The sequence below is a fragment of the Hevea brasiliensis genome, chromosome 11 (assembly GCF_030052815.1).
Source record: "Hevea brasiliensis isolate MT/VB/25A 57/8 chromosome 11, ASM3005281v1, whole genome shotgun sequence".
NCBI classification, from domain to species: domain Eukaryota; kingdom Viridiplantae; phylum Streptophyta; class Magnoliopsida; order Malpighiales; family Euphorbiaceae; genus Hevea; species Hevea brasiliensis.
This window is the reverse complement of record NC_079503.1, coordinates 7,891,803-7,911,459: the sequence shown is the minus strand read 5'-3', so window position 1 is coordinate 7,911,459 and position 19,657 is coordinate 7,891,803. Positions and strand designations below refer to the sequence as shown.

The 19,657-nt window shown below is 33.3% G+C and overlaps 1 protein-coding gene and 1 pseudogene across 1 annotated transcript; one reads left to right on the top strand and one right to left on the bottom strand.

Annotated features, from left to right (window-relative positions):
• Positions 1 to 71: 71 nt before the first annotated feature.
• LOC110636541 (suppressor of mec-8 and unc-52 protein homolog 2-like) lies at positions 72 to 12,204 on the bottom strand (annotated as a pseudogene).
• Positions 12,205 to 13,663: 1,459 nt separating this feature from the next.
• Positions 13,664 to 15,694, top strand: LOC110636546 (GDSL esterase/lipase 5). The gene is made up of 5 exons (XM_021786299.2): positions 13,664 to 14,132; positions 14,216 to 14,334; positions 14,439 to 14,669; positions 14,887 to 15,145; positions 15,237 to 15,694. The coding sequence occupies exons 1-5, from the start codon at positions 13,868 to 13,870 to the stop codon at positions 15,527 to 15,529; spliced, it is 1,167 nt and encodes a 388-aa protein (XP_021641991.2). The 5' UTR covers positions 13,664 to 13,867; the 3' UTR covers positions 15,530 to 15,694.
• The last annotated feature ends 3,963 nt before the right edge of the window (positions 15,695 to 19,657 follow it).

Here is a 19,657-nt window from a genome sequence, read left to right as displayed (position 1 = left end):
TTTAAATTAATTTTTTTAATATGCTTTAATTAAGATATTTTGTTGTCTCCCATTCATTTACAAAGGCATAATGGTTGTAGAACAAACCTACCAAAGAAGAAATTGAAGAAAAATCCTTTTGATTTTGGGCATCAAAATTAGGTGTATTGTCAAATAAATTGTTTGTGCAATATTTAGTACGTCAATCCACTTCCAAACTTTATACTCGTGGCTTCTTAGCAAGTTGTATATCATCAAAATGGCCGCCATCACCATTCTCCTTCTCCATATTTTATTAATCTGGTGCAACTCATTATTGAGCTTCTTATCCTTGTTTTGTTTCCGTGTCTTCCGACCGTCTTGCATCTTCACACCAAACTGAAATGCAGCTTTTGGCATTGCTTCCTTCTGCTCATTGTATTTTGCCCATTCCTCTTCCGTCTCAAAGTCCCATCGATGAAGACGACCTTTTGCCTGTTGAAGAGTAATTAGACTATGATTAGAATTTACCAATTAACTTTTTTGGATTAATACCAATTAATAAATTTCAATTGACAAATCACAATTTATCCATTCTTTTATCAAGGTCGTATAAGATTCGTCCAAGATAATCTTCATTCACATCACACACAGCCAATGGCAGGTCCATGGCAAGAGATTAAAAGTGCATGGTAATATGGCATATATGACTACTCAAAAACCATCAAGCAGGTTCATCTCTCATTAGCAAAAGGCAAAGGATAATGATTACGAGATAGATTGCTTACCCGTCCACCCATATCCATTTTTGATAAGTCATCTTCATCATCTCTGTCCACAATCTCACGATTATACTCTTGATACCCAGGGTAACATTCAGAATAACTCTCAGAAATAAAATTGGGATCCTTTTCTCTGGCATCTTTCTCCCTCAGTTGTTGAAGCCTCTGATCATCTCGCTTGAACACCGACCCTAAACCTCGATCCTTCTCCTCTTGAGTCATTAAGCGTGGGTCCCGTGCAATGTCTGAAGCTGCTTGCACATCGTAGGCCTGCACTGTTTGCTGGAGATACTGTTCAGGGTATGCCAATTGCTCAGCATATTGGTAATCCTGCCACTCTCCTTGGTAGCCATTTGCCAATGCTTGTGCTTGTGCTTGTGCTTGCATTGCATCATATCCATTCTGAAATCAACAGCCAATGAAATAATGCACTAAGACAAAAGAACAAACCTTAGCAATAAGCACTAGAAAGTAAGGTACTTCAAAATTAAAAAGGTTAATTTGAAGCATTTCATAATCCTCCTATAACTTGATTATTGTCGCAAATACTTCATATTCTTTTCTATATACACCAGTAGCTCTCAAGACTATCTACTTACCAGGTCTTGCCGCTCCTGAGAAGGTCCAGAAGGAGGGACTGGACCATAAACAGATTCACTGAAATAAGAAATTCTATCCTTGTTTCGAGGAGACTCTTCCATGTCCTCTGAAATAGGGCTCTGGCTCATGTCTTTTCCAGGAACATGATAGTCAACACCATCTCCCACAAATATGTCATTCTCTTCTTCTCTGGCAACTGCTGGACTCTGCTTCTCTCAAGAATCAGGCTGACTTTTTTTGGGAGGTGGTGGCGATGGTAGCAAAATCTCTCTTTCAGTTCCATTGTTTGAGACCGCCCCTTTACGCTTTGAATGCTTACCCTCTTCATTACATTCATTGCTAACAGATGAAAATTTTCCTGAAGATAAAATAAAGATGAGAAGGAAAAAAAAAATCTGTCATGCAAATGAGCGAATATATAAAGAAGTTGACCACACTGAACTATGCATCTGATGAAGAATGACAAAAGCAAGAGTGAAATCAATATGGATTAGCAAGTGAAACATTTTTCATCGGAGAAAATCCTACAGTACCGCAAGATGGTACACACTTTTTTTGTTATATAAGAAAATAAAATCTATCAAGGAAAAAAGAAAGAGAAATACATTCTAAATATGTATATCTACTGTCTACTGATATGAAAGTCCAACACATGACAATTACCTTTTGCATCTTTCTCCTTCTTTTTCTTCTTGAGAACTTTCCCAGAAGATCCAAGGCGAAGATATGACATAATTTTAGCAATTCGATCCAGCACAGATCCATCAACACTAACAGTAACCATTTCCTGCAAAAACACACTTCAACTAAGATATTCTAACATTTATTCAACAAGATTGCTACAATTCATAAATAAAATACAAACCTCTGGCACTGGACAATCAGCTTTACTCCGGTGCAACGTAGTTGGGATATCATGAGAGTATCCACCCTCCTAAAATGCACCCAACATTGGGGGGAAAAAGAACATGATAAGCCACGAGTAAGGATGCCTTAAACAGTAAGAGGTAGATCAAACGAGCACAGTGAATACGAGCACTTCTATACAACCAGTCCTAACAGTTGATTCATACATCTGTCATATGTTGCTGCATATCAGAATTGCCAACCGTTCTTACATCCATTTAGTAAATCAAAGTTCAATATCCCTGTTTTGTCCGAGTAACTGGATATTTAATGCCACCATTATAACCTAAAATGACAACCTGCAAGTCCAAGACACATAGGATCCCATACGCCTAAACAAGGAAAATTAATTTGTTCATAGTACAACTCAGAAAGAGCTCATTATCTAGGCCCTTCAAGTTGTATGATACTAAAAATTGTACGTAAACAGGAAAGTGGTATGGCAAAAAATCAACAGAAAGCAATTTCCTATGATGAGCCTAAATTTCATCTTTTCTCCTCAACGTTTTGCACCATATTGCTGTAAGTACCAATGAAACTATTTTTTTGGAATAATTAAACCAAATACAAATCAATAAAAAAGAAAAATAAAACTCAGAAAAATAGAAAGATCCTCAAGATGTACAAAAGACACTGTAGAAAGAGATGATTCTCCTTAATTTCAATTAATCTGTACATGAGTATATATATACACAATTGATTCATATAATTGTGTTCTACGAATTAGGAAGAAATCCTAAATAGGAATACAGAATACAGAATACATAAAGAAATAATATAGTGATTGACTTTCCATAACACTCCCCCTCAAGTTGGAGCATAGATGTTAATCATGCCTAACTTGTTACAAATGTAGTCAATCCTAGCTCCATTCAGAGCTTTTGTGAAAATATCTCCTAACTGCTCTCCAGTTTTGAAGTGTCCTGTTGAGATGATCTGTTGTTGAATCTTTTCATGAACAAAGTAACAATCAATCTCAATATGTTTGGTCCGCTCATGAAACACCGGATTAGAAGCAATATGGGGAGCAACTTGATTATCAAACCACAATTTCGCAGGCAGGAAGGTCTTAAAACCTATCTCATCTAGTAATTGAAATATCCACATTACCTCACATACTGATTGTGCCATGGCTCTGTATTCGGATTCAGCACTAAATCGAGAAATTACACTCTGCTTCTTGCTTCTCCAAGACACCAAATTTCCTCCAACAAAAACACAATAACCAGTAGTTGACCTCCTGTCAACCTTAGATCCAGCCCAATCAGCATTTAAAAAACATTCAACATTCAAATGCCCATGATTACCACATAACAAACCTCTTCCTGGTGAGCCCTTTAGATAATACAAGATTTGTCCCAAGGCTTCCCAATAAGCAATAGTTTGGGAAGACATAAACTGACTTACCACACTAACGGCATAAGCAATGTCAGGACGAGTGACTGTAAGGTAGTTTAATTTTTCTACCAATCTCCTGTATCTCTCTGGATCTTCAAACAACTCATTATTCCCTGCTAACAGTTATAAATTTGGAGTTATTGGTGCACTACAAGGCTTAGCACCTAATTTCCTGTCTCTGTCAATAAATCAAGGACATATTTTCTCTGAGACAAGAAAATATCCTTCTTACTTTTCATAACTTCAATACCCAAGAAAAACTTTAACAATCCCAAGTCTTTGGTCCGAAACTGGGTTTGGAGGAAGGTTTTAAGAGATGAAATACCTGCAGAGTTACTCCCAGTGATGAAAATGTCATCCACATAGACTATCACGAGAATTAGACCAGCCTCAGATTGTCTATAAAATACTGAGTGATCACACACTCTTTTGCATACTAAATTCCTGTACTGCTTTACTGAATCTCCCAAACCAAGCCCTAGGACTTTGTTTCAAGCCATAGAGAGATTTCCGAAGCCTACAAATTTTACTCAACTCCCCTGAACAACAAACCCAGATGGTAGCTCCATATACACCTTCTCCTGAAGATCACCATGAAGGAAAGCATTCTTGATATCCAATTGGTGCAGGGGCCAATCATATGTAGCTGCTAAAGAGATAAATAAGCGAACAGAAGTAAATTTAGCTACAGGAGAAAAAGTGTCAGAGTAATCAACCCCATATGTCTGAGCATATCTTTTTGCTACAAGGCGTGCTTTTAACCTAGCCACAGAATCATCATGATTTACCTTTACTGTAAATACCCATTTGCAACCAACAGGTTTCTTACTAGTAGGCAAAGGCAATAGTTCTCATATACCATTAGAATCTAAAGCCTCCATTTTCTCTTTCATAGCAGCACACCAGCCAAGATGAGACAGTGCCTCACCAACAGTATTAGGGATAGGAACAGAGTCTAAAGAAGTAACAAAACACCGAGAACAAGAAGACAATTGATTATAAGAAACAAAAGAAGAGATAGGGTAAGTACATGAACGTTTACCTTTAGGAAGAGCAATGGGTAAGTCTAGATCAGAATCATGATCAGTATGAGGTACAGGATCTCCCAACGAAGTAGCTGGTGGAGGATCTGAGTCAGGAATCTCCAATCTCCTGAAATAAACATGAACAACGGAAGGTCGAGTAGGTCTAGAGACAGAACGAACAGGCTGTAGGAGAGGACTAGACATTGGTTGGACAGTATATATTAAGAGATTATCCTCCTCTCCCTGACTCTCATACACAGATGATGGAGGAAAAAATGGAGTGGACTCAAAAAATGTGACATCTGCAGAAATAAGATAACGATTAAAAGTATGAGAGAAACAGCGGTACCCTTTTTGGAGCCGGGGAGTACCCAAGGAAGACACATTTGAGAGACTTTGGATCCAATTTAGTAACCTGTGGACGAACATCAAGCACAAAATAAGTACAACAAAAAATACGAGGTTCAACAGGGAACAAAGATTTTGTAGGAAACAAAGCAGTATAAGGAATATCCCCATTAAGGACAGAAGACGGCATACGATTGATAAAAAAACATGCCGTAGAAACTGCATCTGCCCAAAAGTGTTTAGGAACTTTCATCTGAAAAAGAAGAGCACCAGTTGCCTCAAGAAGATGCCGATTTTTTCTTCGGCCACGCCATTTTGGGATGGGATATCCACACAGGAAGACTGATGAAGAATGCCATTTTGTATCATGTAAGACTAAAATTGTGCTAAAAAGTATTCTTTGGCATTGTTACTTCTTAACATGCACACAGAAATATTAAATTGAGTTTTGATTTCATTACAAAAGGCACCAAAGATAGAAAACAACTCAGAACGATTCTTCATTAAATATAACCAGGTAACACGAGAGTAATCAACAAAAGTAACAAAATAACGAAATCCGGTTTTAGAAGTAACAGAACAAGGATCCCAAACATCAGAATGAACTAACTCAAAAGGGGATGAAGCCCGTTTATTGACTCTAGACACAGAAGGCAAATGATGATGTTTTACAAAGTGACACGACTCATATTCTAGTACTGATAAAGACTGAAACTAAGGACATAGCTTTTTCATGGTAGACAAAGAAGGATGACCCAATCTACAATGAGCTTCAAGAGGCGTTAAGTTACTAGAGCAAACAAGCGATCGCGGTACATGATTTTTCAGAATGTAGAGACCACCTGACTCACATCCTCCACTAATAATCTGCTTCGTCGTAAGATCATGAAACAAACACTGGTCAAGAAAAAAGGAAACAGAACAATTTAAGGTACGAGTAAGTTTACTAATAGAAAGTAGAATAAAAGAGAATTTTGGTAGACACAAAACAGATGACAAAGAAATTAACGAAATCGGGTTCACAGTTTCAAAACCCATGACACAAGAAGTAGAACCATCAGCTAAAGTAACAATAGAGGAAGTGAGATTAGACTGAAAAGCAGATAGAAGACTAGAATTACCTGTCATGTAATCTGTCGAATCAGAATCAATAACCCACTTGGATTACGGCTAATAAGAGCACTACTGGCAGGCTGTGAAGATTGGGTACTCTCTGTATGAAGGACCCGTGTGAACGTTTTATGCAAAGAGGAAATCTCAGAACTGGAGAGAATCTGAGATTTAGCAGTCTCATACTCTGAAGGAAGGCCTGCAAGAAAACTCATAATAGCCAATTACTCCCGTTGGGCCTGCTGAACTTTCACATCAGAATTAAAAGGCAACAATACATTAAGTTCCTCATATACCCGTTTAAAATCAATAAAATAAGCCATGAGAGACTTATCCTCTTTCTCAGCACGATAGAATGCCTTACAAACATCATAAATACGGGAGATATTCCCTTTACCAGAATACAGAAAATTTAAGTAATCCATCAATTCCTTAACAAATTTATAGTGATTAATTAAACTAATTACCTCACTGTGAATCGAGTTCCGAAGCTGCAAAAACAACAGAGCATCCTCCCTTAGCCAAGTTTGTTGTGTATCATCCGTAGGTGGATCTTTAGTAAGGTGATCATCCTTATCAATGCTACGCAAATAGACCCTAACAGTTTTACTCCACTCCAGTTAATTCGAACCATTAAGTTTGTGTTCTATGATCTTAGTCATCACCGGAATCACATCAAAAATAACATTCTTATTGTCTGCCATTTGTTGAGATAAAGAAAACTAACCAAAATGCTAATCCAAAGTGCTTACAGCAGCAAAATAACCCAAAATCACAAATCAAGCAAATACCGAAATAAGATCTGAGAGCCAAACCTCAGAAGTCCTTTGATGGTATACTGGATCAGGCAACAGCACACAGTGGTGGAATGAGGGGGTTGAGGTGACGCCAGCGATATTGATCGAAGTCGAAACGGCTGATCGGCGGCCAAGGTCTCTCCTGAGCTGGGTGGTGAGAACAAATAGTCACCCTAGATAGATGACCTGCTCTGATACTATGTAGAAAGAGATTATTCTCCTTAATTTCAATTAATCTGTACATGGGTATATATATACAATTAATTCCTATAATTGTGTTCTACTAATTAGGAAGAAATCCTAAATAAGAAATCCAAATAGGAATACAGAATACAGAATATACACAGAAATAATATAATAATTGACTTTCCATAACATTACTTTTCATAACTTCAATACCCAAGAAATACTTTAACAATCCCAAGTCTTTGGTCCGAAACTGGGTTTGGAGGAAGGTTTTAAGAGATGAAATACCTGCAGAGTTACTCCCAGTGATGAAAATTTCATCCACATAGACAATCACGAGAATTAGACCAGCTTCAGATTGCCTATAAAATACTGACTGATCACACATACTCTTTTGCATACTAAATTCCTGTACTACTTCACTGAATCTCCCAAACCAAGCCCTAGGACTTTGTTTCAAGCCATAGAGAGATTTCCGAAGCCTACAAACTTTACCCAACTCCCCCTGAACAACAAACCCAGGTGGTTGCTCCATATACACCTCCTCCTGAAGATCACCATGAAGGAAAGCATTCTTGATATCCAATTAGTGCAGGGGCCAATCATATGTAGCTGCTAAAGAGATAAACAAGCGAACAAAAATAAATTTAGCTACAGGAGAAAAAGTGTCAGAGTAATCAACCCCATATGTCTGAGCATATCCTTTTGCTACAAGGCGTGCTTTTAACCTAGCCACAGAATCATCATGATTTACCTTTACTGTAAATACCCATTTGCAACCAACAGCTTTCTTACTAGTGGGCAAAGGCAATAGTTCTCATATACCATTAGAATCTAAAGTCTCCATTTTCTCTTTCATAGCAGCACACCAGCCAAGATGAGACAGTGCCTCACCAACAGTATTAGGGATAGGAATAGAGTCTAAAGAAGTAACAAAACACCTAGAACAAGAAGACAATTGATTATAAGAAACAAAAGAAGAGATAGGGTAAGTACATGAACGTTTACCTTTAGGAAAAGCAATGGGTAAGTCTAGATCAGAATCATGATCAGTATGAGGTACAGGATCTCCCAACGAAGTAGCTGGTGGAGGATCTGAGTCAGGAATCTCCAATCTCCTGAAATAAACATGAACAACGGAAGGTCGAGTAGGTCTAGAGACAGAACGAACAGGCTGTAGGAGAGGACTAGACATTGGTTGGACAGTATATATTAAGAGATTATCCTCCTCTCCCTGACTCTCATACACAGATGATTGAGGAAAAAATAGAGTGGACTCAAAAAATGTAACATCTCTGAGAAATAAGATAACGATTAAAAGTATGAGAGAAACAGCGGTACCCTTTTTGGAGCCGGGGAGTACCCAAGGAAGACACATTTGAGAGACTTTGGATCCAATTTAGTAACCTGTGGACGAACATCAAGCACAAAATAAGTACAACAAAAAATACGAGGTTCAACAGGGAACAAAGATTTTGTAGGAAACAAAGCAGTATAAGGAATATCCCCATTAAGGACAGAAGACGGCATACGATTGATAAAAAAACATGCCGTAGAAACTGCATCTGCCCAAAAGTGTTTAGGAACTTTCATCTGAAAAAGAAGAGCACCAGTTGCCTCAAGAAGATGCCGATTTTTTCTTCGGCCACGCCATTTTGGGATGGGATATCCACACAGGAAGACTGATGAAGAATGCCATTTTGTATCATGTAAGACTAAAATTGTGCTAAAAAGTATTCTTTGGCATTGTTACTTCTTAACATGCACACAGAAATATTAAATTGAGTTTTGATTTCATTACAAAAGGCACCAAAGATAGAAAACAACTCAGAACGATTCTTCATTAAATATAACCAGGTAACACGAGAGTAATCATCAACAAAAGTAACAAAATAACGAAATCCGGTTTTAGAAGTAACAGAACAAGGATCCCAAACATCAGAATGAACTAACTCAAAAGGGGATGAAGCCCGTTTATTGACTCTAGACACAGAAGGCAAATGATGATGTTTTACAAAGTGACACGACTCATATTCTAGTACTGATAAAGACTGAAACTAAGGACATAGCTTTTTCATGGTAGACAAAGAAGGATGACCCAATCTACAATGAGCTTCAAGAGGCGTTAAGTTACTAGAGCAAACAAGCGATCGCGGTACATGATTTTTCAGAATGTAGAGACCACCTGACTCACATCCTCCACTAATAATCTGCTTCGTCGTAAGATCATGAAACAAACACTGGTCAAGAAAAAAGGAAACAGAACAATTTAAGGTACGAGTAAGTTTACTAATAGAAAGTAGAATAAAAGAGAATTTTGGTAGACACAAAACAGATGACAAAGAAATTAACGAAATCGGGTTCACAGTTTCAAAACCCATGACACAAGAAGTAGAACCATCAGCTAAAGTAACAATAGAGGAAGTGAGATTAGTCTGAAAAGCAGATAGAAGACTAGAATTACCTGTCATGTAATCTGTCGAATCAGAATCAATAACCCACTTGGATTACGGCTAATAAGAGCACTACTGGCAGGCTGTGAAGATTGGGTACTCTCTGTATGAAGGACCCGTGTGAACGTTTTATGCAAAGAGGAAATCTCAGAACTGGAGAGAATCTGAGATTTAGCAGTCTCATACTCTGAAGGAAGGCCTGCAAGAAAACTCATAATAGCCAATTACTCCCGTTGGGCCTGCTGAACTTTCACATCAGAATTAAAAGGCAACAATACATTAAGTTCCTCATATACCCGTTTAAAATCAATAAAATAAGCCATGAGAGACTTATCCTCTTTCTCAGCACGATAGAATGCCTTACAAACATCATAAATACGGGAGATATTCCCTTTACCAGAATACAGAAAATTTAAGTAATCCATCAATTCCTTAACAAATTTATAGTGATTAATTAAACTAATTACCTCACTGTGAATCGAGTTCCGAAGCTGCAAAAACAACAGAGCATCCTCCCTTAGCCAAGTTTGTTGTGTATCATCCGTAGGTGGATCTTTAGTAAGGTGATCATCCTTATCAATGCTACGCAAATAGACCCTAACAGTTTTACTCCACTCCAGTTAATTCGAACCATTAAGTTTGTGTTCTATGATCTTAGTCATCACCGGAATCACATCAAAAATAACATTCTTATTGTCTGCCATTTGTTGAGATAAAGAAAACTAACCAAAATGCTAATCCAAAGTGCTTACAGCAGCAAAATAACCCAAAATCACAAATCAAGCAAATACCGAAATAAGATCTGAGAGCCAAACCTCAGAAGTCCTTTGATGGTATACTGGATCAGGCAACAGCACACAGTGGTGGAATGAGGGGGTTGAGGTGACGCCAGCGATATTGATCGAAGTCGAAACGGCTGATCGGCGGCCAAGGTCTCTCCTGAGCTGGGTGGTGAGAACAAATAGTCACCCTAGATAGATGACCTGCTCTGATACTATGTAGAAAGAGATTATTCTCCTTAATTTCAATTAATCTGTACATGGGTATATATATACAATTAATTCCTATAATTGTGTTCTACTAATTAGGAAGAAATCCTAAATAAGAAATCTTAAATAGGAGTACAGGATACAGAATATACAAAGAAATAATATAGTGATTGACTTTCCATAACAGACACTAAGTTGAACAGCCACTACAAAATTATTAATTAAGCACAGGAAAGCAAGCAAATTCTTACCATGTTAAAAATAAATGCCATTCGACCAGGAAGAAACATCTCATTTGTCTTGATAATAGCTTGAGGCTTTACCCTGCATTGGTACACAGACTGAAACAGGGAAATATGACATTCAGTAAGGAACTTGAGCAAAGCATGAAACTAACTTCTCACTGTTTATGTTTAAACATGAATATATTCCATAACTCCACATATTCACAAAAAGTTGGCACACCTTGGCAGTTGCCGTGCGAAATGACAATTGTTGGTCTTCCTTAGATGTTCTATCAACCATAAAAAGCGAATATTAATGCAAACAAAGGCAAAAAGAAATATCAAGCTTTCAGCCAAAGAAACTAAAATCAACTCACTAAAATTTTAAAATCTGAAAAGAAGATAATACAGTAGTAAGACAAATTAGAAGATGTAACAACTGTTATGCAAAACCATTGAAAGTTGAAAATTGTAACAGAATGCTAACAACTATCGCAACCAAAATACATATAATCGAACTATATTCAATAAGTTCTAAAGAAAAGATGTAGAATGCATTTGATGGAATTATGATATTATGATTATCCCATATCATAATGGATGAGTAGCTCGCTTCCTCACGGGCTAGCTTCATAAATATTCCATCCACCATCCTTTTTTATTGAATCTTGTGTGCAGTCTCATTATTTTACTCAACTTATAGACACTTTATAATATTGTAAACCCAATGCTACTAAATACAAAACTTTGTTCTCATTAATTATAAGAAATTCAATTACCTAGACTTCCCATCAGCATCATCTGCAGCATCTGGCTTCTTATCAATCTCACTTCTAACTTTATTAAGCAAAGCGTAATCCAATCCTTTCACTAAATGGGTGTGTTCCACATCACCTGAACATCATTTCTTTCCGCACTCAGCACCAAAACCAAAAGGCAGAAACAGTCTAGCAATTTATTGGCAAAGTATTTGATAACGAAAACACCAACCTCCAAGGTACTTGCTCTTCTCAATTGAAATCTTGTGGGCGTCAGCTGACTGGAGATCAACTGCACCTGGAGGAGCAACTGCGTGAAAAGACCCCAATTCGGTGGGCTTATAATCGGGATTTTGGTCTTCTCTTCGTTCCTTCGCACGATCCCTATATTTCGGTGGCTCTGGTTCCTCTGGTTTCTCCTCTCTGCAAAATTTCCATTGTTAGAAGAGAAACTTGAAGAGCACAAACTACTCAAGGCTTGTTACTTGCGACGAGCGAATTTCTCTTTGTAATGTCGTTTTGACGATGTCATTGATGAATTTCTGTAAGAATTTGATGCTAATGATAATTACGATCTGTTCCGTTAGAATTTGAGAATTCCTTCGATTAGGATTTCGATTGAGAAGGGAAGGTGCAGAAGGAGATCCAAGATATCCAAGTTCATTTTAATATTATTAACTCAATGTGTATAAAAAAAAAAAAAAAAAAAAAAAAAAAAAAAAACCTGTTCAGTTATGAGAAGTTAATATTGACATTTTTATTAAATTAGAAATATATATATTAAAAAATAAAAGAAGTAAACTTAAGAAATTTTTTTATTATTAATAGTATATAATTTAATTAAAAAATTAATATTATAAATTGAATCTGTGATAAATCATATGTAAAATAATAGATTTAATCATGTAAAAAAATACACGTATTAAATAAAAAAATTTAATAATTTATATTAATATTTTCTTAAAATAATAAGAATAATAATTAAAAAATAAAGTTTTAAAAAATAATATAAATACAATGGACAAATTTGCATAATGATTTAAAAAAAAAATTAAAAAATTCTAAAAAAAATCTAGATGCGGAAGCATTAAATTTTTCTTGATGGTGTCATTTAAACTTTTAAAGTTTTAATTAATTATAAATAGATATTAATTAATATTAACTTTTTTACTTTAAAAAATCCAAGCAGTCCAATCAAGATGAATAAAGATAATTAAAAAAAAGTTCAACTTTTTCTAAAAAATAGAAACAGAGTTAATGCTAAAGAAAGAAGGTTCTTTAACACCCTCTTTATTCGTAGATAATAATTATATTTAATATTTTATTATATTTAAAATTATTTATTATATTTAAAAAATTAAAAAAATAATTAATTTTTTTAATTTTATATTTTATCTTTATAAAATATAATAAATATTTATATAATTTTTTAAAATTAATATTATTAATTTTTTCTTAATTAAATCAGCTGAATTGATATTTTTTTCTTTAAATTTTCAAAAAAGGGTAATTAAGTAAATTATTAATATTTTTTTATGAAAATAAAGTTATTTAATTATTTTTTTAATTATTGTAAAAACTTTAAATGCAGTTATTATTTATGGACAGAGTGAGTATTTTGTATTAAGTATTTTTTCAAATAATAAGAGCAATAATTAAAAAAAATTCAGAAATTAAAAAAAAAAGAATATAGATACAGGGAACAAATTTACAAAATAAATTTTCTTAAAATAATTGAAAATTTTTGAAAAAAAATATATAGTTTTCTTAATAGTGTGATTTAGATTTTTACAGTTTGAATTAATAATAAATAAGTATTTAAATTAAAAAAGATCAATTAATACTATCAAAATAAAGAAAGATAAGGGAAAAACTCAAAATTCTCTGAAAATGGAAAAATAGAATCCTAAACAAAGTGTATACATGCCATGGGAAGTGACATCCTCAATCATCTCACTAATGACGAACAAGAAAGGGAAGACCAATATAAAATATGCAATCCCCAGACGTGGACCCTGTTTGCATTGGCCAATGTAAATCCTTGCAGCTGCAAGTTGGTAAACAAATAATGGTTAGGAACTCTCATCAAGATTTAATTTTTAGTGGCTGGTTAAAACAAGAAGCCAATAGCTATGGTGAAGTGATGATGATTACAAGATAATCTATCGGCATTCGGCTAATCCTTCCTCAGAAAAAGTCCAAAATTATCTATTTAGTATTAATTTTCAATATATCCCCACCATAATGCGGCATTGCATTGAAAGAATCGCCTATTGAAAGTCAATATAAGGAGGTTAATTGGAGAACAAGAATCAATCATTTTCGTTCTTGCAATGGCTAGGCTCAGTTCTTGCATAGGTTATTTCTTTGTCTTTGTAATACTCCAATCTTTCAGGGCATCTGCTAGTAGTTCAGCACGGAAGACTGCTTCTGGTGCCTTGTTTATCTTTGGTGATTCTTCTGTTGATGTTGGCAACAATAATTACATCACCACCATCCCTGAAAACCAAGCTGATGTGAAGCCTTATGGCCAGAATGGCTTCTTTGAAGGACCCACCGGACGCTTCTCCGACGGCCGTGTCATAGTTGATTATATCGGTATGATCCATACTGTACTGATAATCATTTGTCATTTGAGTGATGTTGATTGAATGATTGTGAGTTGTTACTGCCTAATACAGCTGACTATGCAAACTTGCCATTAATTCCTCCATTTTTACAACCTTCTGCTGATCACACACATGGTGCTAACTTTGCCTCCGCCGGTGGTGGTGTTCTCCCCGAGACTAATCAAGGGTTGGTAAGCACTCGTTCTGTCTGTGGATTGTCTAAAATCCTCTAGCAGATGAAGATTTATGCAGAGGCAGTTTCTGAGTACATTGTTATTTTCGATGCTGTCATTAGGTAATAGATCTTCCAACGCAGCTAAAAAATTTTGAAGAAGTGCAGAAATCATTAACAGAAAAGCTAGGAGAAGCACAAGCCACAGAACTCATATCAGAAGCAGTTTATTTCATCAGCATAGGAAGTAATGATTACTTGGGTGGTTATTTGGGTAATCCAAAAATGCAAGAAACTTACATCCCTGAAGTCTACGTTGGGATGGTCATTGGTAATTTGACCAATGCAATACAGGTAATCAATCTTACGTTAATTAACCTGATCATAGTTCATACTAAATGATGAATCCATCAACCATTAGTTTGGAGTTCCAACTCCACTGAAATCCAGTGGTATTGGAGTCATCTCAAGGACTATAAGGTCTCGAATTTGAGTTTCAATCCAAGTTAATTGTAACAAAAAGAAGTTTGAATTGATCAGCCTCTTCTTTTGTCTTTCCTTCCTATTCTAGGCCTTGTATGAGAGGGGGGCTAGAAAATTTGCCTTTCTAAGCCTGTGTCCTCTAGGTTGCCTGCCAGTTTTGAGAGCAATGAACCCCAAAGCCAGTGAAAGTGGCTGCTTTGAGGCAGGTTCTTCCCTAGCATTGGCACATAACAATGCCTTGAAAGCTATCCTGACAAGCCTTGAATATATATTGAAAGGGTTCAAGTACTGCAACTCCAATTTCTACAACTGGCTTGATGACAGGATAAAGAATCCCTCCAAGTATGGTATGTAATATGTAAAAAGATCGAACATTTGTTAGACACTAATTAAAGAATTAGTTAGCTGCAATTTTAAAGCATTTTCTTCACTCTTCAGGTTTCAAAGATGGAGTGAATGCTTGTTGTGGAAGCGGACCTTATGGGGGTCTCTTAACCTGCGGAGGCAACAAGAAAGTTACAGAATTCCAGTTATGCAATAATGCTGACGAGCATGTTTGGTGGGATTCTTTCCATCCAACGGAGAGGATCCATGAACAATTTGCAAAAGCTCTGTGGAATGGATCCCCATTCTCTGTAGGACCTTACAATCTAGAGGATCTCTTCTTCAACAAGGAAAAGCTAACCATTGCTGATATAGTTGATGCACCTGATGGTGAGCACTTCCAATAAGGAGAGTTTGGGAAGATCATGCATGTCCTGAATAATTAAGAAGTCTGTCTTTTCAACATGTGAGATATGCAATGATCAGTATTAGCCTTCCTAATTCCTAAATTTTGCAAGCACTCGAATGCTTGTTATGAAAAATTTTTGCTTAAATTTGATCCATCATAGATCATGTGAGATCTAGGTGAAATTGATATTTTATATATTAATATATAATAGATCAAATTTAATTTAAAAAAAATCATATATGTTCAATAGTCTTCGTAATCTTATATTTATTTAAAATATAAAATTTTATGAAATTTGTTAATAATTTACACTAAAGTACCAGATTTAATTAATAAGAAAAGTTAAATGTTAGAAGTTGGAAGCCTTGAATGGCATACCCACCTTGCCATGGCCATAGGTCCAGTCTGGACTGATTTCTAGCAGAAATCTGTGTAAGTCACGATTCTAGTTTGATTCAATAGAGATTCTAATTTTAATTTTTAATGATTTCACTTACAATTAAAAAAGAAATTTGATTCACATAATGCTCTCTAATTTAAATCACTGATTCTAATTCAATTTTAATTTAGAGCTTAGAAGGAAATTGAAACTGTAATTTAGTTTTGATGAACAGATTTTAAACTTAACCCAAATGAATGTTAAGACTTACTTAGCATTATTATTAGAACTGATATTAAAAAAATTATTTTTTAAATATATTAATTATAAAATATTAAAAAATAATTTTAAATTATATTTAATAAATTTTAATTATAAAAATATTAAATAATAAAATAATTTTTTAATTATTTTTTTAATAATATTTAAAATAATATTTTTATTAGAAAATAATTTTAAACTTTCAAATATAATAACAAACAGACACTCAGTTTGATACAGAGCCCGCACTGACCCTAGTTCGACCAACACCGGCCACAACCTACACTCTAATAATAATAATAATAATAAATAAATTAATAAATAACATGAAGAAATTCACGTGCGATCACATGTCAATTTCGTTGACGTCATCTAACCAATAATAATTATTCACGCGCTCAACGGGGAACTAATATAATATAGTTTATATGGGAATGTCTTGCGACTCTAACTTACCGGATGGTATATGCCTGTGTGGTGGTACAGGTGGCTACCCATGCGCTGATAATTTTTTTTAAGTGAACTATATGTACCTCTTAATTTATTGACACAGACCTAATTTTGTTCATATTAGAAATATAAAAATTAAATATTTAATTTTATTTGAGAGATATAAAATTTTTTATTATTTATATCAACTCATTAATAATTCTTATGATAATTTTTATTATAGATTAAAGTTATTTCAAATTTACCATTCATCTTTAATTTATTACTAAAATTCTTTAAATTTAATCCTGTTTAATAAAAATCCTTTTAACATAGGTTTATACGTTATAAAAAAAAATGGAGCTACCATTTTACTCATCTTTCTCAAAATTATAAAATCACAATTTTATCTTTTTTTTCTCTTTCTCTCTCTTAACTTTATGATTAAATTAATTAATAATTATTTATCATTAAAATTATTTTATTTTTATTAAATTTATAAATAAAATTATTAATTATATATATATATATATATTTATTAGTAATTATTATTAGTATTAGTATTAGGCCATGTTCAATAATATTAGTTGTTCTAATAGTTATCACTTATTTTTAATAGTTATCAATTATTTTATTAGTAGTTAATTGTTAGATATTAATTATTAATTATTAGCTATTTTTATAATAATTTAAAATAAAAGTGTTCGATAAAAATAATTATTGGATTAGTCGTTAAATGTAAAAATAATAGTATCATCTTGTTGATCATAGTTAAAACACTCTCTCAACCTTTAAAAATTAAAAATATAACTTTTATGGACCGCTCACTTAATCTTTAAACACATGTATAAATATTATACCATCACACAGTATAAATAACAAAATATAATAATTAAACTAAAGTCAAAACACTAAATTAATATTACCTTATAAATTATTATGAAACAAGGTCTTAATATTAGCATAGTACAAAAACTCCTTTGCATGCCCTTCATTCTGACCTCCCCTTCATCCATTCACCAAATATGCTGCTCCAGTTAGAACCAACAAATTGCCTCAAAATCTCCTAATTTATATTATGCAGATAAACAGTAGGCAAAGCTAAATTATTTAGGGCAAAAAAAAAAAAAAACACATATCATTCTATTAGTATTTTTCTAATTTAAAAAATACAAAAATTAGAGATCTTAACAAAAATGACAATGGGTTAGGTTTTTGTAAGTATTCGATTCGACCAAATCCTAATATGATAAGTTTGAGTGATAATAATTGGGTTTGGGATGTATTTGAGTTTAAATAATAATACCAATGACAGATTCGGATTTTGCACATTGGGTATTAAACCCGTGTATATAAATATTTAATTAAATATAAAATATATATTTTTATGATAATATTTATAAATTTGTATAGATTTTATTTTATGTAAAATAGAATTTAAATATTTTATAAAATTAATAAATTTTTAAAATATAAATTATTAATAAAAATAAATTTTTTATAAAGATTATTAATTAAAATATATAAAATTAAATGGGTTCGGATATTTTTCAAGTAATAATAATCAGATTTTACACGGATTCAATTAGTTAATAATAAATTTTAATCGAATTTGAGATAAACTCAAATTTTGAGAATATTAATTAAACTTAGATTCGAGTATGATGTTTTTCTCCGTACCCTTTTGTTCCCATTCCTAATCTTGAGTATAAGTTTAAGTCTAAATTTCTCTATTTACAGATTTATCATATTTATAATGAGAGTTATTAAAAAAATGATGGCCATCTTTAGACTTGTTGTTGATCCGGTACTATATGAGTTGGCTCTAAACTAAAACTTACGGTTGCGGTTTGGGAAAAAAGAGGAAATTGAGACCAGAACGCCTTGGGTCGACTCCCAAATATTTCATCCCCGATGATTCTGGTTTTAATACGGGCAAATGTTCTGCCAGTTCGATTTTGAATTGAATCAAATTAAAAAAATAAAATAAATTAGGTAATGAGAAAAAATTGAATCAAATTAAATTGTATAATTCGATTAAATTTGATTTAAATTTTAGTATGGATTTGTTGATTTCAGTTTAAGTTTCGTATATATTAGAAAGTCTGAGCTTTCAAATGTTAAGTTCTAGATTTGAATTGGTGGGCTTAAGGGTATGCAAATGGTCGGTTCGGTTCTGAACCGAGCTGATAAAACCTAAAATCAAAAATAAAAAATTTTAAAAATTGAATCAAACCAATTATTAAGAGAAAATCAAATCGAATCAAACTAAATCGATAAATATCGGTTCGATTTGATTTTAAACCGATCAAATCAAATTTTATAAAATTTCATATTTTCAACATTAAATCTCAATAATAAAAATATTAAAAAAAACATAAAAATCAAAACTAAAAAATCTTAGGATTTCCTTTATATATATTTCTGTTCGGTTTGTTTTCTTTTTTTTTTTTATAAAAATTATCGAACTAAACCGATAAACTGAAATTATTATAATTTATAAATTAAACTGAACAGATTAAATTTTAAAACTAAAATAATTAAATTAAATTGACTCAATTCAATTTAATTTTTTGATTTAAGTCGAAGTCTGCTCTCTCCTTAGTGGGCTGAACAATAGAAAAACTTCTTTAAAAATAATTAATTGAACCGATTGAATTGACTAACAAAACTAAATAGATTGAAATGATTCTATTCAGTTGGATTTTTGTTTATAACTAAAAATTGCTCGCTCTCGCTCCCTTATTATGGGTTAGTTAACCGATTGGTCAATTTAACTTTCTTGGATAAAAATATAGAGACCATGAGTTGACTCTCCAATAATTTATAAGATTATCAATTCATATGGAAGAAAATTAGGATCAAAGGAATATTTATATATTTTTTATTTTTTTATTTTTTACCCTCATCATCATATATGACACATTAAGGAACTCCAACTTTAATTTTCTTTTTTATGTGAAAAAAAAAAATGCAAAAAATTAAAAGAATTAGAGAACTTAGAGCACTAAGGGAGTGTCACCTGTTAGATGTAGCTGATAGCTAATAGATACCCAA

Excerpts from the sequence above, each read along its gene's own strand:
- LOC110636546 (XM_021786299.2), top strand. The coding sequence starts at position 13,868 with ATGGCTAGGCTCAGTTCTTGCATAGGTTATTTCTTTGTCTTTGTAATA. Across the intron at positions 14,335-14,438 it reads CCGAGACTAATCAAGGGTTG|GTAATAGATCTTCCAACGCA; the intron begins GTAAGCACTCGT and ends TGCTGTCATTAG. Across the intron at positions 15,146-15,236 it reads AAAGAATCCCTCCAAGTATG|GTTTCAAAGATGGAGTGAAT; the intron begins GTATGTAATATG and ends TTCACTCTTCAG.